Source organism: Chiroxiphia lanceolata, chromosome 14 (genome assembly GCF_009829145.1).
Source record: "Chiroxiphia lanceolata isolate bChiLan1 chromosome 14, bChiLan1.pri, whole genome shotgun sequence".
Lineage (NCBI taxonomy): Eukaryota > Metazoa > Chordata > Aves > Passeriformes > Pipridae > Chiroxiphia > Chiroxiphia lanceolata.
The window spans coordinates 19,259,801-19,285,200 of NC_045650.1; the positions used below are offsets into that span (position 1 = coordinate 19,259,801).

The following is a 25,400-nucleotide window of genomic DNA, read 5'->3' on the forward strand; positions in this document are numbered from 1 at the left end:
CTGGCAGGTGCAGGTCTGCAGCCATGGGGGCAATTTGTGAATGACTGAGGCAGGAGGTGATGGATTGGTGGGGAGACAGCCTTTCCCTGACCTTGCTCCAGTGAAAATCCAAGCTTAAATGAAGCTGGTCTGGTGAACCCTGCATCCCTGCCCACGGCAGGGCGTTGGGATGAGATGGTCTGTAAGGTCCCTTCCAAACCCAGAGACCTTGAGCAGGGTGTGGGGGAGCAGGATCCAGCCCTGGCTCCCTCATCCCAGCCCAAGGAGCTCCTGCTGCTGTCGGCAGCTCCCGGCCCTGCCGGGTTTTTATGAAGTGCTGGATCAGCTTGGTCGGGGCTCACCTGGGCTGTGGAAATACCTGTTCTCTGCCAGAGCAGGACCTGGGCTCTGAGTCAGCAAAACACTTCAGCACGTGCTCAATCATCCCCAGCCCATCACAGAAGTTGAGCATCTGCTTATTTTTAAGCTTGCACTTCCATATTTGGGGGGGTGGAGTGGAATTGCTGTGGGATGGCTCCTGCTGCCTACCTGGAGCTCCAGGTGAGCCCTGCACACGCTGCCTTCATCTCTAACACCTCTAAAGAAGGAAAAGCAGTCCAAAACTGTCAATATGGGAATAAACATTCCCACCAGTCATCTGCTGTTAATTTACTGTTGAGTCAATTCATTTTCATCCAAAACCAGCAGAGCAGCTTTGAGCCTCTGAAGACCATTGAATATTACACTTGATACCATAAGCAAAAGGATTGCAGGGCATGTTTTATTTCACCAAGAGCATTTAGTGCTTTGCCAAATTCTGTCTCTTGAGGGTCACTGTAAATGTGTTCTCCTTCTGCTTTTCATACAGTGCTGCAAAGTGAGCTGTGGTTGTGCAACTCGGTAACTATTCCTGCAATTTTAGCTCGGAGGCTTCTCTTTTTTAATGCAAATACATCGTTCAGTCTCACGGATTTATCTCCCGCTAAAAAAATAAGTGAATGAGGAACCTTCCTTCCTGTGCCTGAAGGGGCTTCAAGAGAGCTGGAGAGGGATGTTGGACAAAGGCCTGGAGTGACAGGACAAGGGAGAATGGCTTTAAACTGAAGGAGGGCGGATATAGATCGGATATTAGGAAGAAACTTTTCCCTGTGAGGGTGGGGAGGCCCTGGCACAGGTTGCCCAGAGAAGCTATGGCTGCCCCATCCCTGGAAGTGTCCAAGACCAGGTTGGATGGGGCTTGGAACAACCTGGGCTAGTGGAAGGTGTCCCTGCCCATGGCAAGGGGTGGAACGAGATGATCGCTGTGATCCCTTTCGACCCAAACCATTCTGTGATTCTATATCCTAACCTGTGCAGTGCTGGCACAGCAGATTGTTACCTGGAATAATGGGAATTCTTTCCCTTGGAAGCCAGAGGGAACAAAATAGAGATTCTTTGATGTCTTGATTTGGGAGGCTGCTCATGGCTCACAGTTGCCTCCCAACTGTCACCATGGCCAGTTTGAAACCAGAAACCTCTTTTCCTGATCACCTTCTGCTATTTGCCTTCCTGCCTGCAGGATCTGGGGCTGCAGGTGATCATTTCTCTGTGTCAGCAATGGACCAGTTGCTTCACAGTAGAGAAGATGCAAAGTGATGAGCTCACCCAAATCACTCAGACAGGCTGGGCTGTGCAAGGCCGTGTTAAATTAAATCAGGAAACAGCAAATGGACATTGCTTGATTTATATCTTCATTTACCTCTTCTTCTGCCTGATGTCGAGGAAAGGCCTTGGTAGGAATCAGTAACGTGCAGCTGCCTGTGAGCACTTGGGGTCTGTGCAGTGTTTGATTCCTTGCAGCTGCTCAGGGTTGGTTAATTATCTCCTTAAAAGAGGAATTCCTGTTTTAGGGGATCATTATAAGGCTGATGGAAACATGCAGGAGAGCGCAAACCCAAATATTTAGGCAAACCCATAAAGTGCTTCCCAGAGGCGGCACCGCAGCTGCAGCTCACACCGAGCGCTCTCGGTTCTCCAGGTGATCCATTTTTCCTAAGGGATAAATTGCTGGAAGAGCCTGAAGGGAGCATCACTTTGTGCTTGCACAGTCAGTGTGCAGGGCAGAGCTGTGCTGACAACCAGCAGTGGGGAGGTTTGGCTTGTTCCCAGTCAGTTGTTGTCTGGGTGCTGGGTGAAGTCAGCTTGTCATTCCTGCTGCCTTGGGTCCCGTTGGAATGACAGATCACATTGTGCCTGTCCTTACATAACAGCACAGCAGCTGGGCTGGGACAAGGGACACCTTTCTGGGTGCAGAGATCTGACAGAGTTTCATGGAATCACAGACTGTGCTGGGTTGAGAGGGACTCACAAGGACTTTCAAGTCCAGCTCTTCAGCGAGTGGGACTGAACCCACAACCTTGGCATTATCAGCACCAGGCTCTGACCAGCTGAGCCAACTCAGGGCTAGGTTTGGGTGGCTGTAGGTGTCCCCCCAGCTTCCCTTACTCCACGAACACACTGCAGGGCTGGGGAGGTTTGAGATGCTCCACAGCCCTGCACTGAGTGGTGTGAGGCTGGAGCAGGTGCCAGCACAGCTCAGGCCCTCAGGATTTAATATAGATCTGTAGTGTTGTTGCTGAAAAGCATGAATCAGTCCAGCCTCTTGATCTTTGCCTCCCTTGCAGCCCTTTCAGGCAGTAACAGGCACATGGAAGTGATTAGTGCAGCCTCATGCGACTGGGTCTCGTTTGGGAAACCCTCACCATGTGCTTTATCTCCCCAGCACGAAGGGGAACGTGTTTGGCACGTTGTCCCCAGGACTTTGTCACACCACTGCATCTGTGGGGAGAGCACCAGGACCCTCCCTGCACCCCTGGGCTGGGAATGGCTTGTTTTATCCTGAGAATAAATGCCTTTTTAATTTGTGGCCTCAATAATCAAGATAAGCTCGTTCTTTGCCTGTGCTGAACTGTCTTTGTGCTGCTTTTCCTTCGCCAGGCGAGGCCTGACAGCTGCTGGGGTGGGTTTTGTCTTGGACGTGTTCTTCTGACCCTCCATGTCCCTGCCATCCATCAGCAAGTCCTGCTGGATCCATGGCAGGTGCCAAAACTGAGGACAGAGGGGAAAATCAATTAAAATCTTAGGAAAACTTTCCACATCCCTTAAGAAATCTCATTTTCTTTGACAAACGGTTACTAGAAAGTTGGACCTCGGTTCCACGTTCTGTCCAGCTGGCAGCCAGTTCACAAAGTCATCCAAAGATTGTTTTGAAACCACGTTACTGACAACAGTAAGCATTTAACACACCCAGTGAGCTAAAAATTAATGCAAATATTGCAGAAAATAAATGCAGAGCATGTGTACATTTTACGGAAATTAAGGGAAATTAAGAGTCATAGAGAGCCCTGGGTTGGAAGGGAACTTAAAGGTCATCCCGTTCCACCCCCTGCCATGGGCAGGGACAGCTCCCACTAGACCAGGTTGTTCCAAGCCCTGTCCAACTTGGCCTTGTAAGGTTGAAAATGAGGAATTATGAAGATGGTGAGAAATGCTGCTGGGGGCTCAGATGGATTTCACCCAGTTTCTAGCCCTGAATAACAACAGGGGTCTTTTTAACCCAACCTACCCCAAACACTTGTGTGTTAAGGCCCTCTGAGGCTTAGCAGAGCCCCTGCAAGGGCTTGCTGGTATTTGTGGGTCTCCTGGGGTTGTTTGCATAACTTTGGCTGTGCTCTCTAGGTTTGGAGTGCTTGTTTTGATCTTTGTTTGAATAATACTTGGAGTGTTGATCCATGACGTGGTTTCCTACAGCCTCCTGAGAGATACAGGGTAATAAAAAAATATTGTTGGGTTTAGGGGTTTCTTTAATTAATTCTTTAATTTCTTTCATTAACCCAGCACTGCCAAGGCCACCACTAAACCATGTCCCCAAGGGCCACATCTACACGTCTTTTAAATATACAAAGGACATTTAGTGGAAATTATAATATAATTTAAATTATTTGGCTTATCTTTCTGTGTGGCTGAAAGTCTGGAAGCTTTTTGGCATTTCCCAAACCCCTCTGTTAATTTGTGGGAGGAGCATCACTGAGTGATTGGGACCTGGGCAAGATCCTCTCGATGTGCAGAGCTGTGGCCAAAACTAAATACAGAGACTGAAGCAAAGGGTCTTGTGCTGACAAACCAAGGTGGTCATGGTTTCCTTTCTAATTCCTGGGTCTCTGGGAAATAAGGAAGCAGTTAACAGTCCATAATCCATAAAAAGGCAGGTAAGGAGTAGCAGAAGTTAAAGCACAGAGTACCCTGAGCCCTCACACCTGTGCTCTCACCCTGTTCTGAGCTTTCCAACTTGGAGAAACCCCCATTTCCTTGCAGTTTGACCCAAAACACAACTGCACTCTGCTTCCCTGGGGCTGTGGTGTGGGTTCCCTCTCACTGGGGATACACCTGCTAAGCAACACAAGGAATTCTAGCAGGGCCCATAATATGGGAAAAAGAAGTCACACAACTTCTCAGCACTGAGGAGAGAGACATGTTACACCCCCAGCTACAGGGGTGTGTGAGGACAAATGGGATCTCCCCACCTGAAAGCCCCTCTTCCTGTCTGTTGCACCACAAAAACCATGCAGAAGGAACACCTGGTGCTCCAGGGGCTGTTTTTCAGGTTGACAGAAGAAGAAAGGAACAGTTCTGACACACAGACAACGTATCCCAGCAGCACTCAGGTGGCCCCATGTATTGAGTTGCAATCTTGGTACAAAAGAAACCTTGAAATGTGCTGAAGTTGAAGAGATGAGCAGTGAAAATGCAAAGTAGAGGCAGCTGCTGTTCAGTGGCAGAACAACACAGTGATGGGGGAACACCAGACTGAGTCATTTGTACCCAAAATCTGGAGAACAGGGACCCCAGGGTGACACGAGCCCCCTTCTCCCACCTCCCCCCATAGCCAGGTGACCCTGTGGTGCCCAGTTTGACTGGCCAGGGAAGTGGCTTTCAGCTCCTCTTGGACAATTATGTTCCCTCTTTGGCACGGTCATGGCTGGAAACCACAAAGGATGAATGAGACTTGTCATCCCTTCCCCAGAGCCCTGCCCAGGCCCTGCACTGCTGTGGGTCCCCCAGAGCACGTTGGCAATGCCAGGAGCTCTGATCTCCTCCTCTGGGCTTCCCCACACGACCTGCCCTCATCCAGCAGGAACAGGAGTCTATGCCTTGGAATATTCCCTTGGGATTGCCTCGAGGGGTCTTGTCCAAGGCAGACCCACAGCTCGTGTCCTCCTCCAGCTGGACCTGCTGTAAATGCACTGAGCCACAAAGATCCTTTTCAGGAATAACAAAAATTCCCACTTGTTCATCAGGCTAAGGTTTAGTCACTGTCCTTGCTCTGAGCAAATGCTGGACTCCTTGGAATGAAGTGATCAGGGATTCTGAAAATTCAATTAATTCCCAAATACATACAGGGTCACAGAGTAGTTCTAAGACAAAGAGTTAAACTTGTTTCCTTTTCCTTTGTTTTTAAGCTCATTTTCATTGTGTCCAGAGCACAGCTGAGATAAGCTTTGCAGTAAACACACATTAGGACCAGATTCTGCAAGGAAACATGTTTTTGTCCCCTTTTTTTTTTTTTTCCCCTTAAACTATGGCTTTAACTGGATCCTTGTATAATTCTCAAGGTCACTGTTAAATATTTTAAATAGTTGGTCAAATGCCAAACTATTTTCATTGCTTGAATTCTTCTCCCTGGAGAATTCTTGCAGACAATGAAATGTGGCATCTTCAACATTTGTGTTGAAGAGAAACCTGTCATGACAAGCAGATTTGGGACTCAGGAACTTGACTTCTTTATAGTTTTATATTTTATTGAGAGGGGCCAAGAGCCTCATGGTGTGTTTAATCACCAGGTCTCTGCGGTATCCTGTACTGTGATTATTATAGGTTTTATTTATTAGGGAAAAAAGGCCTTATTGCTGTGTTTTGTATTAAGTTTGGGTTGAAACCATCTGCAGTCCTTAGGAATGGCTGGATGTCCTGGGGTGGGAAGGCCTGGTGGCCCCTCGTGCTTTCAGTGGTAGAACACACTCACTCTGCAGCACCATCCACGGGGCTGGGGAAGGCAAATTGGCCAAACTGAAAGGAAAGTGGATTTTTCCTTTCCTCAGTTCCAAGTGTGGTGAATCCCTTTGCAGTGAGAGCCTTTCCAGGACAGTGGGAGAGCTTCTTGGGAGGCTGGGTCAAGCCTTGACCTTGATCTCGCTGTACAACTTGGGTTTATGGGTTTTTTTCAATTTTATACTGTGAAAAAAACCTCATTAATGTCTTTTTGATACATTTTCACCATCCTTTTCCCTGTGGAAGGAACTGGGGGGGGGGGCTCAAACAGAATTGGAGCTTGTACCAGGCAGGTACAGTTGGCTCAATGATCACAGAGGGCTTTTCCAACATAAGAGATTCTGGGAGCCTGGGCAGGGGTTTAAGGCACAACATGCCCCATGCTAATGGGCTGCTGGCCACAGGGGCAACGTGGGACAATGTGGGGACAATTTTCTCACGAGTGTGGACACTCCTCCTCGGCCCTGGCATGGGCAGGAGGGCACTGCCCAGTGGCCTTGCAGCAGGACATGGCACAGCTCTGACATCTGCACCATCCCCACCAGAGTGGCCCCTGCTGATGGGGAGGGCAGGGCTGTACAGAGGTGACTGTTCATGATTAATTAGCAGCTGCAATAATCTCGAAGGGTTTCGTGAAGACGATTACGAAGCCTGGTTTACCTTGTAGGGAAAACAAAGGTCTTTTATTTTGCAGCTCGTTAATCCTTTCTTTCCCCCCTCTGTTGCTTTTTTTCCCCTTTTAAGGGAAGGGGAGAGCAGGAGTTGTGATTAATTTCTTCTTTCATTTCCTTGTTGTTAATGAAAATTCAAGGAGACCATAACTCACATAAGCACATCCCAGGGAGTGAGGGGAGAAGAGTGAAGGGAGAGGGTGAGGTTCACCAGATTTATCAGGAGGTTGTGTGGAGCCAGCCCCAGAGGAGACTGGAGTGATGCTTTTTGGGGCAGTTTTGAGGCATCAAGGGGGCTACAAACTGGCAGAGCTTTAGCAGGGAGCCCAAAGGTGGGGGTGGCAAACCTGGCTTAACATCTGGCTACCTAAAAACCTGGCTGGCTAAAAAACCTGTCTGCTCTAACCAGCAACACAGAGATGTTCTGGAGGAGCACATCACTAGGGATGGTATTTCTTTAGGATCTCTTTTCTGGCCTCCTCAATATTTGTTTTATGCAGCTGCCTCCAACATCTGCTTTTCATCTGGGCTCTTTATCCATGGAGGTATTCAAAAATGCCTTTCTTCTTTCAGCTGCTTTATGTGTCTCCTGCCTTGTCAATGAAATGTGCAGATAACTGAATTCAAAAATCACTTTAAAATAGATTATGGAGTGGTTTGCATACAAATAATTAAGGGAGTAATGTCAGTGTTTTCCACATAAAGGAAGATGGGGAAAAATAGTGAGATGAGGTTGAAATTTCTCAGGGATCTGAAGGTGGCTGAGCCCGTTCTGCAGTTTCAGTTTTGAGGTGTTTTCCCACTTTTCTATCTGATGGCTTCGAAGCTGCTTCCCCAGCCCCCAACCCCTCCTTTCTGCACTCGGGCTGATCAGGGCTCAAACTGCGCTTTCAGGATCCACCTCCAGAGCGTTGAGCTTCCCGGGTGAGCAGCTCCTCTCGGGTGAGCATCCATCCTTAGTGGCAGGAGTCGCCGATTTTTTGGCTTTTGGCCCCGGCTGGCGTGAAAACCCTGCCCCAGCCCGGCGGGTCCTGGCAGCTCTGCCTGCCCCGGCTCGGAGGGGGGGTTTGCACGAGTGGGGGCCGTGGTTCAGCTGTTATTCCATCCCACTTTGAGCCTGCAATCTCCTCCCCCCCGCTCCCTCCTCCCCGAGACACGTGGGGTTGTTGCTCTTGGATAAAAGAGCTGAGGCATTTCTCAAAAAGCAAATACAACTTTTGACCTCAGCGAGGAGCAGATTCTGCCTGGATTGAAGGTCAGCAGCTCCATGAGCTGCACGGGCTCCTGGTGCCTCCCTCCTCTGATTCTCCTTCGAGAAAAGCCCTTTTTCTTCTCAGAAAATCCCCCTCCTTTTGATGTTTTTTCCCATTCTTTGTTTTTTAACTCCTTGGACAAAGCTCACCCTTGGAATGACACCCCTCCATGCTGCAGCATCTCTGTCTTGCTGGGGCTGAGCTTCTCCTGCATCTTGGATCAGCCACAGGACTGGCAAATCTGCATTTTCTCACGTAGATGATCGACAGGGAGGTTTGGAGCCCCACGAGTGACCTTTGTTAGGCAGAAAGTACCCCCCCACACAGATGAGGGAGTCCAAAGCATAACCCACCCTTCCAGCCTGAAGGGTAAATGGGGTTTGCATCCCTTCCTCCTCCTCCTCCTCCTCACCTTCCTCTGAGCTACCTGGGCTACCTTTCCATCCTATGGAAAGGAGACAGGAAAAAAGCTCCCAGGTCGTGACTCTGATGTCCACAAGGTACAGGGGATTTCAAGGAGGGAAACACAAAAGTGAGGCCAGGTGGGATCAGGGTCTGCAAGCCCTGGAGGGCCCCAAACCAGCCCTCAGGCAGCACCAGGGTCGGTGTCCACCTGGATTTACATCCCCTGCTTTTCTTTAGCAGGCAAAGGGAAATGTGTTTGTGTGTGTTCCTAAATCTGAAAATGTAAAACTGTGGTAAAGTATCTGCTTATAGTGTGACCTCCTAACCCGAGGGTGGTTCTGTTCTGGGGTGAATTCCAGCAAACCACTGGGCTGCTGTGTTTACAAGGAAAATGCCTGTTTTCCACGTTCTCGAGGCCATGGAGCGTCTCATTAACAATCCTTTGGGGAAAAGCAGGCAAGTTAACAAGGAAAAGTCACAGGGAATGTATATTTCTACTCCACTATTCAAAAGAGACAAAAAGAAATGAACTAGAATCAGATTTAAGTCATTGTTTGGTAGCTCCTGTGGTGATGAATCTGCTCTGGTTTAAACCATTGAGGTGCTCAATTTTCCATCCAAACTCGGGACTCAGAGCAGTAGCAGGGTGAGTGCCCCAGGTCACCCTTTTTAAATTGCAGGGAGGATTTAGCCCACCCTGGGGACTGGGTTTGTACTGGAGCCCGGACAGACAAACCCTTCCCGAAGGATGTTGGCTCCCCACCGTGGTGACAGCACTAGTCTGGCAGGGAACGTGTCAGAGGAGGCAGCCAAGGGAGTGAGGCTGCAAACAGGATGGGAAGGTGATGGATGGTGCTCTGAGCACCCCGGTGTGGTGGAAGGTGTCCCTGCCCATGGAGGGGGTTGGATTAGGGGGCCTTTAAAGGTCCTTTCCAGCCCAAACCTTCTGTGCAGGCTGGTGAGGGCCATCCATGGAGTGCTGGCACCCCCAGCCCCTGGGAGCTCCATCCCTCCCTTCAGCAGCTGCTGTTCCAGGAGCTGTTTCAGCGAAGGGCCAGGGGAAATGACAGTTCCTGAAGTGCCAGGCAGGGTCCCACACTTCCCCACGGTCACCCTGCTCTGTAAACAGCTCCCGTGTGCCTGGCGCGGGATCAGAGCCCCGGCCGTGTCCCCACAGAGCAGCCAAAAGCAATAGATTTATGGAATCCAAACATCCCAAATGCACTTTGTTTACACTGCTGACATTGAAAGGAGAAACAGATGCTTCTGGTTGGGTGGCTGTCCAGCCTAATTTCAGGAAAACACAGGGATCAGTGGGAGGGGAGAAAGGGAATCAGAATGTGCCGTGTGTCACCTCGGTCCGTCCCCATCCCTGTCACACCCTCGCCCCTGTGTGTGTCTGAACTCAGCTCTCTGGGCCTCCCAGAGCCACACCTCTACCTGTAATCCCATTTCCCCCTGATTATCCTGTCAGATAATGTGTCTGGGAAGGCCAGAGTGTGGCCCATGCAGCTGGAATCCAGCTCTGCTTTTTGCAAACATCATCTCACCAGATGACTTCCAAGTCGTGGAGTCACCTGATCCCCCCGTAAGCTCCTGTTAAATTCCAAACCATATGTCACCAAGGAGCTTTCCATGGGCTGTGTCCTGGCTGTGTGACCCACAGGGTCACTCCCAGCTGCACCCTCAGGGCTGTGGATGCAGGCAGGACCCTGCTCTGCCCCCTCCTGCACCCAGAAATTCCCTTTTGAGGTGTGACACACCATCACACCGCTCTGACAAACAGAAAGCTCCCACCTGGCCACAGGTACCTCCAGAGCCTGAGCTGGAGGGTTGCAGAGCAGTGCAGGACTGTGTGAGGCAATGTCATTGCTTGTCCTAGCCCAAATAATCCTGGGAGAAAAGGAGTGGATGTTCAGCCCCCGGGGAATTTATTTGGCAGTTTCAGCTTGCAAGGGAGAGGTCACAAAGCCAGGCTGGAATAAATAGGGGTTGTGTGGCAGAGGGCTGAGGTAGAAAGCGGGAAAGGGGCCATCGGGTGTGGAGCCGTCACCTCCCATCTCCCATGTGTCACAGCATGGAATCACAGACTGCTTTGGGTGGGAAGGGACCTTAAAGCCCATCCAGTCCCACCCCTGCCATGGGCAGGGACACCTTCCACTGTCCCAGGTTGCTCCAAGCCCCGTCCAGCCTGGCCTTGGACACTTCCAGGGATGGGGCAGCCACAGCTTCTCCGGGCAACCTGGGCCAGGGTCTCCCCACCCTCACATGGAGGAATTCCATCCCAATATCCCATCTTAATCTCCCTTCCTTCAGTGTAAAACCATTCCCCCTTGTCCTGTCACTCCCTGCCCTTGGCACAACTCTCTTGCATCTGCCAGGACGAGAGAGGAGGATTTTCCTTTGGGCTGGGCTAAACCACCCCTCTCCCAGCAGAGGGCACGATGTGCAAACAAAAGCAGCGATCGCCGCGGCCGGGAGCGGTTCCAGAAGTGATGCATCAAAGAGGAACAAGGGTGCAGAGCCAGAACCCTCGGTAGGACGTGTCGGACACGGCGTGTCCTCGGTGCGGCCGGGGCTGCTCAGCACCATGTGCTGTTCACACGTTCCCAGCCGGAGCCGCTGCCGCCAAATATCTCCTTGCGCTTTCGAGAGCACTCGGTGTCATTCTAAAACATCCGCAGAGCTACTTTAAATGTCACTTGGAGAAATAGCTGTGAGTTAAAGGAAATGGAGCCAGCAAGTGCTAGAAGAAACCCAGATTCTCGTAATTTTCCAGAATTTTGAGGCACTGATAACAAAACACCAACATTTCCCAAGAACTCAATGTCTTCTATCTATGTGATTTACTGCAGGGAGCAAACCCATCTCTTCAGTTCAATCTGCTCATGTGGCTTGTGGGAGATCTAAATTCAAACCCTTTGTTTGGATTATCAGTGCTTCAGAAAATAGATCTCTGAAAGATGACCCAGTTGTAGAAACATATTTTCCTGTCTGACTCTTTCCTTCTCAGAAACAGCTCCGTGGACTATTATTAAACTTTCTTTGAATTGTTATCAAACTTTCTTTGAATGAGTCTTCCCAGGAAAAGTAGGAGAACGTTTCCCTTCTTGCCTTAATGATTTAAGTGAGGCAAACACACTGTGTAGCTGAGGCTACACAGTAGCTGGTGTAATTTAACAATTTTGGTCATTCCCATGACATGGGAATTCCCCTTTTTGTGCATCATTATGTTTCTATTCCAAACTTCCTTTGGTTTCAACTTTCTGCTCATACAGTGCTACTGCAGTGATGCAATTCCTGGTGCAGACACACACTTGAAGGAGTTGAAATCTAAACCAGTTTTCTCCCAAGAGGTAAAGTTTGTACACTTCCCGTGTCCTGTGGGAGCAGGACACAGATCTTGTGAGAGGCACATGCCTTCCCCATGCCAGCTGTGTCCTGCCCATCCGTGCCTTCCACTGGAATTCCCAACTGCAGAGGGAAGGGTGCCTCTTCCTGCACCCCAGAAAAGCTTCTATGGTGCTGGAGAGGATGGATTGGGGTTTTGGTGCAGGAAATAGCTCCAAGCTGAACACTGGCACAGATTGCCCGAAGAAGCTGTGGCTGCCCCATCCCTGGAAGTGTCCAAGGCCAGGTTGGATGGGGCTTGGAGCAACCTGGGCTAGTGGAAGGTGTCCCTGTCCATGGCAGGGGTGGGACTGGATGAGGATCCCTTCCCACCCAAACCACTCCATGATTTTATGATTCTGAGCTCTTGGCAAAGGCAGATTTTGAGCTCTTTGGTAGAGAGTGACCTGACATCAGAGCCACAGCTACATCCACAATGGGATATGCTGGTTCATTAACCAGCCAAAAACACTCAGGGAATTGTATTCAAGTGGCAAATAAAAACAGCTCGTGGCTGTTGGTCCAGCTGTAAAGGAATCCGCTTTCTTTCAGGGGTCTGGAAACTTCAGACGAGGATGTGAACAAAGGGAATAAAGGATCTGTCACTGACTGCAAAGTGCTTTGGGTGTTCCAGCCATGCAGATCCCTCACAGCCTGGTGTGCTGTCCCAGAAATTCCTTGTGGAGCATCTCCTTCCCTTTCAGCCTGACCACGACTCAGACACACTTAGCCTTTGCTTTCATTAATTTCTTGAGGAAAGCATTGTCCTGGGGGCAGAAACACTCACCAGGACGATCAGGCAGAAAAAATTCCTGAGCCAAGTGGTGAATCCAGAGATTAAAACCCCCATGTTCCTTGTGCACCAAACACGGTGGGATTGTCCCCTCTCAGCCTCAGCTTCTGCAGGAGGAGCTGAAACTGCAGCAGAACCTCAGAAAAAAACACTCATTTTTAATAAATAATACACAAGCTTTAACAAAACCAATTTTTATTAATTACAGCACTTCAAGTAGCATTTCATCCCTCTTGAGAGTGTCTCATTTCAAGACTAAGAGCAGTGTATCACAGTGCACCAGGACACCCCTCCTGCCCGGGGGATCAGCTTTGCTCAGCAAAGCGCATCAAAGGGCTTTAATTGACTCGAGTGTGTTTCTGCTCTGCCTTTTGTGGTTGCCCAGCCCTCAGCAGAGCTTCCTTTCGGGTCTCCTGAGAAGCCCTGTCAGCACCCAGCACTCACTGTTGGCTCCACAGCCACGGTCTGGGGGTGGCAGAACATATTGAGAGGTTCAGTCTCCCAGCAGTCTGGAGTTGGATCTGGGGTGTCTCCCAGGCAAGGGCAGGAGTGGGTGGAAGTGTCTACGGCCACTTGTGCACTGGGCAGTGTCACAGAATCAATAACAGAATGTGCTGGGCTGGGAGGGACCCACAAGGATCATCCAGTCCAACCCTCAGCCCTGCAGAGGCCCATCTCCAGGATCCCATGTGCCCCAGAGGATCATCCAAACCCTCCTGGAGCTCTGTCAGCCTTGGTGCTGTGCCCACTGCCCTGGGGAGCCTGTTCAGTGCCCAACCAACCCAGTTTGGTGCTCACCTTGTCTCTCCATCCCACCTGCTGACTCTGGTGGGTCACCTGGGTTAGAGATATTTTAGGACATAGATCATGTCTTTAGTAAACAACTACATATTGGCTCAACAGATCCCTGAGTGATCCTCTAAGCACCATTTTGATATAAAAAATATTGGGGTTGCTTTACAACCCTTCCTGAAATGTCGTTTGTTCCACCTGTACGGTGAATAAAGTCTAACCAAAGACACAGGCCAGGGGCTCCTCAGCCCCAGCTCCCCTCCATAACCACAGCAGCAGGAAACAGGAGGGTTTAAACTCCATGGGGAGCCCAAACACGAGCCTTGGTCCTGCTTATTGAACAGTTTCCAAACCAGTGGTTTGAAACTGGTTTGAAGAACCTTCTGTTGGCTGTCACGGCACCACATCCCCCGGGAACTGGCTCTACTTTGATTTTAGCCTAGACCTGTTAGACACGCTGAAAAATATCTTGTAGTAGATGTAGACATTGAAAATCCTCAGGAGAATGCCCAGGATGTAACTGAGGGACCTGAAAAGGGCCGCAGCCGTGCTGGGGAGGGGAGACAAGAGAGCCCAGGGGCCGTGGGTGGGAGCAGAGGCGCCGCCGGCCGTCAGGAGATCGTCCGCCTGGAACAGGGCACACTCTGCGGCCACCAGGAGCCAGATGAGCCTGGATGCCATCCTGGCGTTCCTCACTGTCCGTAGGTGCCGTGACTCCGTGGGGAGGAAGGTGATCAGATAGGCCTCCAGGGCGACACAGCTGAGCAGGACACAGCTCAGGTGGGCGTTCGCCGTCAGCAGGTTCCGCGCCAGAGCTGCCGCGGGCGAGACACCGGCACCGGAGGTCCATAAACCCGCCTCCAACAGCAGGCTCACCAAAACCAGCATGTCTGCCTTGGCCAGGCTGGAGATGAGGACTGCAGTGGACTTGGAGGAAACCTTGGCAGACTGCAGGGTGATCATGGTGCAGACGCTGCCCAGCAGGCCCAGCAGGGTGCTGAGGGCGTGGGAAGAAGACAGGACAAGGTATTGGATGTATTTAAGCGCCAGGTATCTCCTCAGGTCTTTCATGTGGTCTCTCTCCATCAAAATGCCAGTTAGGGAAGAATACCTAGAATGCATTAGAAAAAAAAGGGTGATTAAATGTAAAATTAGTGGGATAGATTCCAGGTAAAGTGTACAAACACATTCCAGTGTCAAGAACTGGTTGGAGATGACTCAGAGCTCAGGACCTGAGCTGGTTTTTACACACTCCTATCTTAAACAGGAATGAAGTTTGTAAAGTGCCTGGATATTTTTAGATAGCAGCATAATTGGTGTGATATTGCATTGAAAGGGAGTGAATGGGAACTATCCCTGTGTGGGTTAAGGTTACAAAGACCACCAAGAGGTTAATTGGGTTAAATTATTAGTTCTTATGATCTCAAAAAGACAGAAAGATGCTTACAAGAGATGGAGTGAGGATTAGATGATGAGTGAGGATTATATGGTGAAGATCAGTATAAAAGATTAGCATAGATGTATAAGAATTATGTTGGAAAGCCATCAGATGAAGAGCCATGAAACAAGGATGGGAAGGTAAGGAAGGTGAGGTGGGAGATGGAAGTAAGGGGGAAACCCTCCATGGTTATCACTGAGAAGTTTTAACTGGTAGAATTCCCTGAAAATTTGAAATAGCAAAGATGGGGCCTGTGTTTGAAAGGGAAGAGTTGGACAAGAGGAGCCAGAAAATGGAATACTTCAGCTGCCAGAAAATACTAAAAGAATCTGCTAATTCAGTTCTACTAAAATAAGCAAGGAAATTGTTATCTAAATGGTAGAGAGGAGATAAGGAAGAACAATGTGGGTGTCTCACATTGTTAAATTTATTGGGCCCAGCTTCCTTTCATAGCAGGATCATCAATCTCCTGGGTGAGCACCAGCAAGTGTCACATTGCTTGACTTTCATTAAGAGTGCAAATATTGTTTCATGAGGCATTTTTATAGAGGAACAAGGTAAGAAATGTGGACTAGATGAAACTGGGATTAAGTCATGCATAGGGATGGGATAGTAAGGGAAGGCTCATTATCAGGAATTAGAGGAATGGTGTGTCAAGTGGGGTTCTGCAGAGATCTCACATTTTGGGCATTTTCATTAACTGTAATAAGGAATTGACAGAATTTGGGTCTTGGCTGAAGCCTGTGACCAGCTTTGAGGCCAACAACTGAAGAAAGGTGTCAGTCACTGAAGAAGTTTCCAGGAGGCTGAGCCCCAGAGATTTAACTAAGAGTAACAATCCCATTTCTTTCATACTGAGCAATTATCTCCTTATGTGAATTCTCAGAATTCCCAATGGGAGTGCCTTGGAGCTGGTACTACTGAGCTTTTCCAGTGCAGTTACCCAACAGGTCTGGCTGGTTGCTTTAGTCACGGCCTGGTTTCAATTTTGATGGGATGATGATAATCCTGAGTGACTCCTCTGAAAGGTCCCGAGCCAATTTTGTTAAGACTGGGATTCCCGTTGCCTGTAGAGACTGGATTTGTACCAGGTTGACTCACCTGAGGTTCACATGTGCCTGTTCTCCTTTGTCTTTTAAGTATTTGATCCAACTTGCTACAGGAACGCTCTGGGGAAGGGGGAGGGAAAATTTCTCCCTGTACTTCAGCTGAAGTCGATTTGGTTCATCCTGCCCTCGTTTTCCACAGTGATTAAGCAGAAAAATGACTGTGCATTTTGTGGCGAAGGCAAAATCTTTCCAAGATCAGTGGTCTGTGCTCTCCCCATTAAGTCCAGGTGCTTTGAGCCCAGTCCTGGTGCAGCCCCTTTGGTGTTCCCTGTCTGCCCAAGATGAGCTTTGCTCCTCCACTGAGGAAGGGGAAGGGTTAATCTCTGACCATTGGTGTCTGAGCAGTGGTTGGACTCAGATCTTCGAGGTCTCCTCCAACCTTAATGACTCTGTGATTGGTTTGATCATTTGTTTTGATGGAGCACCAATAAAATTGAGATCTATTGGATCAAACCCATGTGGATCCACAGTGTGAAAGCTCATACAACTCCCTGGCTACAAGTGGAGGAGAACAAACTTGTGATAAGTACAGGTAAATCCTGATTTATCTTGTTACTCGAGCAAGTTACTCTTTTGGAAAGGTACATTAAGAATGTTCTGTCATTATTTTTTTCTTGCAGCCTATCTCTGTGTGTATTTTCATTAAGATATTTTTGAGGAGATAACTCATACGCCCTGATAAAGTTCTTTTTTTTTATTTTACACCCTCCAATGGCTGGATTTACAGGAGATCTTGTCCCTGTGGAGCATTTTAACTCTGAGTTTCTGGACATTGGGTCCTATCTTAACACTCAGGGCTTGGTGATCAGCTCTTCTAAGGAGGAGTGTTAGGAATGAGGAGCAGCTGGTACAGCTGGAGGAGGTGCCCAAAGCAGCTAGTCCAGACACTGAGGAGCTCAGAGTGTTTCTCACCTCCTCCCTTCTTGAAAAATTCAGCATTTTACATAACACTGCCAGCATTTTCCTTAACAGCACAGTGTCCTTTGGAAAAGAACTGGAGTTCCTGGATGGAAAATGCCTTCCTACTTTCTGTTAGAGACATGGCAGAGGTGTCCTGCCTGCCAAGCCCCAGCTGGCCCAGGAGTCAGGATCATTGTCACGGGATCATTGTCACGGGATCATTGTCACAGGATCATTGTCAGGGCTCCCTCCACCTCTCTCACACTGTGATTTAGTGCTTAGAACTGCATCCAGAATGTAGCAGAACGAGGTTTGGAGGTTGGATTTCCTCTTTGGCCGCAGGGGATTTAGATGTTTATCTCTCCTGGGTGTCCCAGCCAGCAGGTCACAGGTTGTCCCCAGGCGGGGACGCTTTCATACCTCCGAAGGAATCCGGGCACAGGGTAAGGAAACAGGTGACACCCTGGGCCAAGGGACAGGAACATGCCCGTGTGTCACCACACAGGCAGCTGGGGATGTTTGATAGGGAAAAGAACATCCTAATTTCCAATTCTTGCTCCAAATGCAGTTTGGATACGTCTGCTCTAGTGTATTAAGCAGAGCTGGGTGCTCTCTCATGGTCTCTCCCATGGAGAGCTCCGGTGCCCTCCAGCAGAGTTTTGGTACCTGCCAACACACACCCTCTGGAATGCCGTGTGGGCATGGGCTGGGCTGTGGCAGGAGGCAGGGAATGGTGGCAGGAGGCAGGGAATGCTGCCTGGGGGCCACGGGGATGGTGAGAGGGCAGAGTCCTTGCTACCCAAACTCAGCACCAGAGATCCACAGGGGGCACAGCACTGGTCAGGCACAGCCCTCAAAGAGGTGAGGCTGAGGAGGCACTGGATGAAGAGCAGACTGTGCAGGGAGCACAAGGAGGGGCTGAAGGCACAGGCTCCTCCCGTGCGGCTCCCCTGAGTCCCACTGCCAATCTCCCCATCCACAACCAACCCACAGCTGGGAAATCCTTCCAGCCCACCCAGGGCCCTGGGGAGGGGGAGCAGATGCTCCCCACCAGCAGCCCCTCCCCTCTGCCTTCACCTGGGCAGGTGGGATCATGCCTGGGATGGGGCCAGCTGGGAACAGGAATGGGGGGCTGTTTCCTCAGTGTTTCCAGAGTCGGTGACGGAGGAAACCTGAGCCAATTCATCTGTTTCTTTACAGTTCTCAAAGCAGCCTCCTGCTGTCTGTGGATCCCTGCATGTGGACAGTGACACCTGGACAGTTTTTGGGAGGATGGACCCTCAATTCAAGCTCACGGGAGTTTTCCTGAACCAACGCTTTGCGTTTTCAGAGGTACAGGTTTTATTTCCACAGGAATCTCTCTTCTGACACACTTCCCAAATTCCAATTAATAGTAACTTCTGTTGTTGTAACCTGACAGAAAATCACCTCCCACTGTTAAACAAATACTTCCTTTCAAAACTCCTCCTGGAATGGTGTCAAAGAATATACAGAAGAGGAGAAAAAATTTGGGAACGCAGATTCCCATGGAATATCCTGACTGTAATCAAATGCTACTATTTAGTTTAAGAGGAAAAATACTTACATTTGCTGGAAGAAGCAGCCAGGAATAGTTTTCTGCATCCCTGTGCCCCGTGTCTGGCCTGCAGCAGAGCCGAAATGTGCCGTTTGCCTTGGATTGTTTCCTGGTTTTTATATCTAGTGCTGCACGTTCAGCACCACGTCAGAGCACGGAGCCACGGTGACAGAATTTGTTTGGCTGGGCAACTTCCCCGGCGCTGGTTTCACAAGGATTACTCACTGGGCTCGTGGCAGAGCCATTAACTTTCAGCTGTCTGGAAAAACTGATGCCCTGCGTGGAAGGGGAGCCCCAGACACTTCCTGGGAATCAGGCTGGAGCTGGGGCAGATCACAGGGTGCAACCCTGCACTCGTCTGGCTGAGCCAGCACAGGTTATCCATGAGTAAAACACTTATTCTGAGCGAAGAAAGGATGTCCCCTGGCATGAGAAGCCAGACTGGGCTCTCCCAGGGAGTGTTTGTGTTGGTGTTTCCTGGGATACCCAGACTGGATGGGGCTGACGTTGAACTGACGCTCCTGGTTGTTCTCCAGGTGTGATGTTGGATGGAAGCCAAGTCCATCCGTGTTTTGGGGAGTCTTTGCATGAGATACCAGTGAAGAGTGGAGGAACATCCCACAGGCACCGTGGGATACATCCACAGCCACGTGAACCCCGACCACAGCTCCCAGCCCTGTCCTGGATGTCGATCTCCTGCTGCAGCCAGGACATGAAAACAGGAATCTAAAGGCTGTGATGGTTTCTGATCAACAGGGAGGGTTTGCTGCCTGTCCAACACCAGTCCTACCATTCCCCTCATCGCTTCTTGAAGGGATGAAGAGCTGTAGAAATACAAAATGCTGAAATTCCAGGTGCTGCACAGCTCTGTCACTCCTGTTCCCCCCAGGGGAAGGCAGCCCAGTGCTGTCCTCCCTGCCCAGAGCACGATGGCAGCCCTGGGTCTGCACAGGGGCTCTTGGGAGAACATCTGCCAAAGCCAAAGTCCCTGGAAATAGGGATTGGACTGGTTGGTGACTAATATAATTTTTGATTTAAGTGTATAAATATTCACTTTTATATTTGATTTTAATGAGTGAGCTTTCGCCCGAGACTCCCCGTACCGGTTTTGTGTTTTATGATATTTTACAACCTCTGTTGCGTTTCACAGCTCCTGTTACATTTGCTTATTTTCCTTGCCTGCCGTGGTGATAGAGCAGAACCCTCAGCTGCAAGGGCACCAACCCTGCAGGCTGCAAGGGCACCAACCCTGCAGGCACTGTGCCCGCTTTGCCAGCAGCTCAGAATTTCATCACGACCACGGAAAGATAAGACAAGAGCCCTCAGCCTGCCCGGGGCACCACCCATTTCATCAGAACGCTTCCTGGGGGCACCCAGCCTGTGAGAACAGCAACAAACCCCTTTGTCTGGGCAGGTGGGAGGGTGGGAAGGGGAGTCTGGACCCGGCTGTGCCCGGCAGAGGGACGGGACCGGCCACGGGCACGGCGGGGAAATCTTTGCCCGGTTCCCACAGTTAATCCTTCCTTGGTAAAGATTAACATTGGTCACCACTCCCCAGGGCTGATGGGCTCTCTTTGAACCCACCGGTGTCTCCTGCAATGCAAACACAGCTTTCCCAATTGATTTCTCTTTGGTGTGAGGTGGTTTCCAGGATTTTTCCATAACCTGTTTGTTTTGGGCTGCACCTTTGTTTGAAGGCTTTGGCTGGCCCTGTACAGTGGTTACAGTGCCCTTTGCAGCTGAGGACTCCTCTTTTTTTTTCCCCTCAGTAGGTGAAATACAACAGAATTTATTTAGAATTCAGCCATAGGGAAGAAAAATTCAGTTTTCTTCTGTCTAAAATACTCCACTCCACTTTTGACCCCTGAGGGTTTCCACCACTCTTCTCTTGCCATCTCATGGAATGGTTTGGGTGGGAAGGGACCTCAAAGCTCACCTTGTTCCACCCCTTGCCATGGGCAGGGACACCTTCCACTGAACCAGGTTGCTCCAAGCCCTGTCCAACTGGCCTTGGACACTTGCAGGGACGGGGCAGCCACAGCTTCTCTGGGCCCAGATAAATGACATCATCTGAATGTCTTGCATTTCAAGGAGGTTTGTTGAAAGTGCTTGGAAAGTGCGAGGAAACTGAGGGAAGACAATTTTCTTTGCAAATAACTCTGCAGCTTGGTCCTACAAAACAGGTCTGAACTCCTATTCCTTGGTGGTCAAGCATTTATCTGTCCTGAAGTGGTGCCATCCCATCCTGAGCCCTGGGCTGATTTATGGCTCTGGTATGGACAGCCTGTGCTGCCCTTCTCATGTTTTACTCTCATTTTATTTTTCTCTTAGGTTGCTTGAGAAACCAGGGCAGTTACTGTCAGATCTCCCCCCAGATGTATTTCACAGCTCTCTCAAAAACACAAGTTTCCTCTTTTCACCTTTCCAAAGAGCTCACCAGCAAAGGAAATAATCCTCTCACTTGTTTGATTGCCTTTCTTCTCCTTTTCCACTACTATAGAAAAGGAAATTATAGAAAAGGAAATTACCTTTTAATGAGGACAAATGCTGGGACAGAGCATTACTGAAGTAATGTTTATTCCTCGTGGACAATAATTCCAGCAATAATACAAGTTTCCAGGATTTCATCAGCCCACTTTGCATAGCTGGCAGGAAGGGTTTCCTTACGGGAGACAGGGAAAATGTTGATGGCACAATCCTGTTTGTCTAAGGTATCAAATCTATGAAGATAAAATCTACCAGATAAAATGCATAAGGAGATGGTGGTGATTCATAAAACTGGGGAGGGGAAGAGCTGGGTGCAAGAAGGTTAATGGAAATCTCAGTGTGTTCTGGCTTTGCTGACTCACATTCCCAATGTAGAAACGATCATGGTCACAGCACTTTGGGACGTGTCCTTCAGCCAGGCCTAAGGAGCTGAGCAGGAAAATCCCCACAGCTGCCTGTAGCTTTGGGAGCATTTGGAGTGAGTTTGGAAATTCTCAGCTAACAACTCTTCTGAAGGGATAGTGCAGGAAAGGCTGAGCACCCCCGGTGCAGGTCAGACCTTGGGGCTCTGGCCCTGCAGAGCTCTGCTCCTGCCTGCTCAAACCCTCCTTGGTGGGAGCTCAGGGGTTTCTCTCTGTGCTGTGCCACGAACACATCTCTGGGCCCTTTTATTTCTGTTCATGTTGTGGTTTTACCTCAGTCCCTCATTCGTGTCCTGGCTCCCAACAGCCACAGCTCCATGGTCAGCTCAGCCTGGGGCCAGATGAGTTCTGGGGATGTGCTTTCCTTTGAGTCACAGCATTCTGTTGTTCGGCTCATCTCCAGGGATGAGCCTGGCAGGAATTCCCCTGGAAGCCACAGACTTCCTCAGCCTTCTGCTGAACCTTCTCACCCACAGGAGCTCGCCACGCTCCTGGCTGGACTGTCTCCATCACTGTCTGTCCTCATGGACCCACAGCAGGAAGCCACACACTTGCAGTGTTTGTCTCAATCCACAGTTTTCTCAGTTTTGCCTTCCCAGTTCTCTCTCCCATCCCACCAGGATAAAGCCAGAGGCTGTGTGGGACTGGAGTTAAACCATGGGCTGGTGCCAGGGCCATTTCCACGGTGAGGGACCAGCCCAGAGTGGCACGAGCAGAAGTAACATTGTTCCATATCTCATCAGATGCACATGTCCCTGGAGTGGAGAGTTCTCCAGCCTTTGCACCTCTGTGGCCAGTGAAAGCAGAGCAAAAGCTCGTTGTAGTGGTGGGAGGTAAATGCAGAATCACTGGAGAAGCCAAAAGGAGTATTTGGGAGTGGAGGAGGTGAGTGAAGGCAAGGCTGGAGTGGGGCAGGATTTGAGCAGGTGAAGCCTGTGGGTCAGAGTCCAGCTGGAAATCCTGAACCACCAGCAACAGCTCCGATGTCATGATCCATTTCCATCCAGAGCATCATATTTGCAGTCATCCCATAAAGCAACCCCTCATCCATCATGAGCTGAAACAAGTGCATGAGGAATTCCTGGTCCTGCTCCAGTGTTTTCCAGAAATCTTCTCTCTGAATATTGACATATTATTTTCAGCTGAAGTTGCCTGACAGACAGAAAAATTTATTATTCTTTAGAAAACAATCTTAGGAGCTATTTTGAGTGTTATTGTTGCCTGAAAGAATGAAAGGAGGAAACAAATTCTGTGCTACTCCTTCAATTCCCGTATCGGTGAATGCGCTTGAGTTGGACATCCGACAAATCATTTCCTAGTGGGACCACAGAGATAAAAATGACTTCCATAGAAAATCAGTTAATTAAAAGAGAGACCTAAACTACACCATTGCCAAAGTTGAGGAGACCTGAGCAGCCTGAGTGCCAGCCCAGGGAAATGGGCTTGGAAACACGGTTGTCCCAAGGGAGTCATTTAGGCCTGTTTATGGAGAGAGTGTGTAAATGCTGCCAAGATTTCTTTGTGTTCTCATACCACGTTTGGATGGGCAATAATGGAACCGAGCCTGGGCAGGTTGAACCCAGAGCCACCTGGGAACCATCTCAGCCTTTCAGTTTGGGCACACCTTGGAAGGTCCCACAGCAGCTCCTCGGGAGCAATCACAGGTTTATGTCGTTCCCTCGGTCAGGGAGGGGTGGGGGGGGTGGCCTTGGAGGGCAGGATGGGAAGGGACTGTTAGTAATGGCTCAGCTGAGGTTGAGAAGGTCACCTTGGAAGAGGAGAAAAGTGGATTTGGCCAGATCAGTTGGGATTTGGTGAAGGGGAGGGATGGAGTTGTTCATACATCAATTAGTCCTGGCCAAAATCTGCCCCTCCAGCACACCCTCAGCTCAGATCTCCACAGAGACCTGTGTCCTCCTTGCATGGGCCTGCCTTCAGTCCCCATCTCCCTTGGTGCCTGGCTCAGAGGGACGAGGATCCTGCACATCACCCCAGCAGGGCTCCAGCACAGGTGATCCCCCTTTCCTGACACTTGCCCTGGAAGTGCCCTGCTCCAGCTGCTCTCACCCATTCAGTGGCTGCAGGACCTGCTGGAAACCCTTCCTTCTCCTGTGAGCACAGTCCTGCACCAGGGACCAAGCAAGGAGTGAGAGGTGAGTGTTTTGACACCTTTCTCCTGTCTCCTCCAGCCTTTCCCTTTCCATATTTGCTTTTTCACCTCGTGCTTCGCTTCCTCTCTCCTGTTGTCCTGCCTCTCCTTTTTTTTGCACATTGCTACTGCACTAGTTTAGTTTTCAAAAGTTTATTTTTGGACAAAATCGCAATTAAAATAGCAATTAAATTGCAATTAAAATACTGCAAAGCCCTTTAGTGAGCTTCATTCCCAAGCTGTGCCCTGCCAGGCAGCTCCCCAGGTCTCACCCTTGATGCTTTGCCAACTGAACCACCAAGAAAATTAACATAAAAAAAGTTTATTTCTGGCTGACAAGGAATTTTTCTTAAATCACAACCTTTCTGGAGGGTCTGTGTCAGCCTGGTACCGTGGTGGGGTGGGCAGAGAGGTTACAGGGAGGCCCAGGTAGTGGTTACGTGGCCTTGACAAACCCCATGTGCCAACAGGCTCCAAAGGTTGGGAATGAGCCAGGACCAGAAGATTCCAGCCCATCTCCTGAGATTCCTCTTTATTGTCCCCAAGAAATGATTTGGTTTTCATGAAAATCCTCAATTCATTGTAAAAACCAATTAGGTTTGGAGTTTTTCTATGGAAAAGACAGAGTTTGGACCAATTTTCTTGAGACAGGGGGTTGGTGGGAGTGGAAGAGAGCTTTGTACCCCCTGGGACAGCTGAAGCTCTTGTGATCCAGGGAAAAATAGAGGAAAATGTTGGTTGCTCCTTACAGAAATTCAGGTCTTAAGAGCAGGGAAAGTTGGCACCAGGATTTCTGGGGTTTAGCACTTAGCAGGTCACAAACTCTGCTGGAGCTGAGAGGATAAAAGGTCTGGGGAGAGTCTGGGGGTCGGAGGAGAAATAAATCTGTTAAATGGGGGCATTGCCACAAGTCTGTTGGGGTTTTCAGGGCCAATGTTTATCAGAACAAACTGGCTTTCAGTGCCAGCTGAAACCCCAGATGGTGTCACCTGTGTCCCCACCAGCCCAGCCTGGTGTGACCTGGGTTATCACCAGAACTGCACAGAGAAGGCTGAAGGATTCCCAGCTTCCTGTGGCTTTACTGGGATTTGCCTTTTCCTCTCTTTTGAAGAGAGCAGTGGGGGGTGTAAAACAGGGTATAGGACACACTTGCTGCTCCTGGAGTGGTCCATGTGGCTGTGGAGGTGCAGAAGTACTGGGAGAGGTCCATGGCAGGGATGAGGCAGGTCCTCAAGCTGATTCTCCCCTGACACAGCTCTGTGGGTTTGCTGGAAGAGCTACTCCTTCCCAAATCTCTGCAAAACAAAAATAAAGGATAAACAACGATGATCCTGTTCCGTGGAGTCCTGCTGGGGCTTGGAAAAAAGCATTGTGGGAAAAATCAGAAGGAAAACACAGGATAGAAGGAATAATGCACTAAAGTACAACTAAATAAATAATGAGGGGAGCCAAGACTTCAGCTGAACTAATGGCTTGTGGTTCCTGCAGGGAAAGGCTGAGAGTGGGGAAAACATCTGCCTGATGCTTTTATAATTCTGTTCTAATTCTGTAAAAGTGGAAATGAGAGGATGAAATTGGATTTTTGAAGCAATGGGAGGACTTGAATGTGGATGGATAGATGAGAAGACAATGCAGAAATCAGTTGTTAGGGCTGAGCACAGAATGCTCCATGTTCTGCAGATGTTGTCTCTGAGCAGGCAGGTCTCCTGCCCTCCCTGGGGACAGGCAGGTACAAAGCACATGGCTCACAACCACCCTCCGGGACTTGCAGGAGGTTTTGGTGCACATGAGGAAAGGTGGAAGAGCAGCTACAGAGCTGCCAGGCAGGGAGGAGCTGTGCAGACTGAGCACAATATCTGAAAAACAGCCTTTAACATCAGCCCCTTGCCTGTGGCAGCCTGGAGTTTAAACAGAAGCGTGGCTGCTTTGTCTCAGAAGTCCTCAGATGG

The 25,400-nt window shown here is 49.6% G+C and overlaps 1 protein-coding gene across 2 annotated transcripts; it reads right to left on the bottom strand.

The window, feature by feature from the left end:
• Positions 1 to 315: 315 nt before the first annotated feature.
• LOC116793844 (type-1 angiotensin II receptor-like) lies at positions 316 to 18,722 on the bottom strand. Of its 2 annotated transcripts, XR_004359605.1 has the most exons (3): positions 18,403 to 18,722; positions 13,601 to 14,481; positions 316 to 325 (listed from the first exon to the last, which is right to left on the bottom strand). XR_004359605.1 is itself a non-coding variant. In XM_032702011.1 (2 exons), the coding sequence occupies exons 1-2, from the start codon at positions 18,438 to 18,440 to the stop codon at positions 13,794 to 13,796; spliced, it is 726 nt and encodes a 241-aa protein (XP_032557902.1). In that variant the 5' UTR covers positions 18,441 to 18,722; the 3' UTR covers positions 12,667 to 13,793. The 2 variants fall into 2 exon arrangements, 1 of the variants encoding a protein (XP_032557902.1); XM_032702011.1 differs by lacking the exon at positions 316 to 325 and having other exon boundaries at positions 12,667 to 14,481.
• Between the last annotated feature and the right edge of the window lie 6,678 nt (positions 18,723 to 25,400).

Coding starts and splice junctions, on each gene's coding strand:
- LOC116793844 (XM_032702011.1), bottom strand. CDS start 18,440: ATGCAGAAAACTATTCCTGGCTGCTTCTTCCAGCAAAT. Junction 14,482..18,402: donor GGCTGCTTCTTCCAGCAAAT/GTAAGTATTTTT, acceptor AATGCATTCTAG/GTATTCTTCCCTAACTGGCA.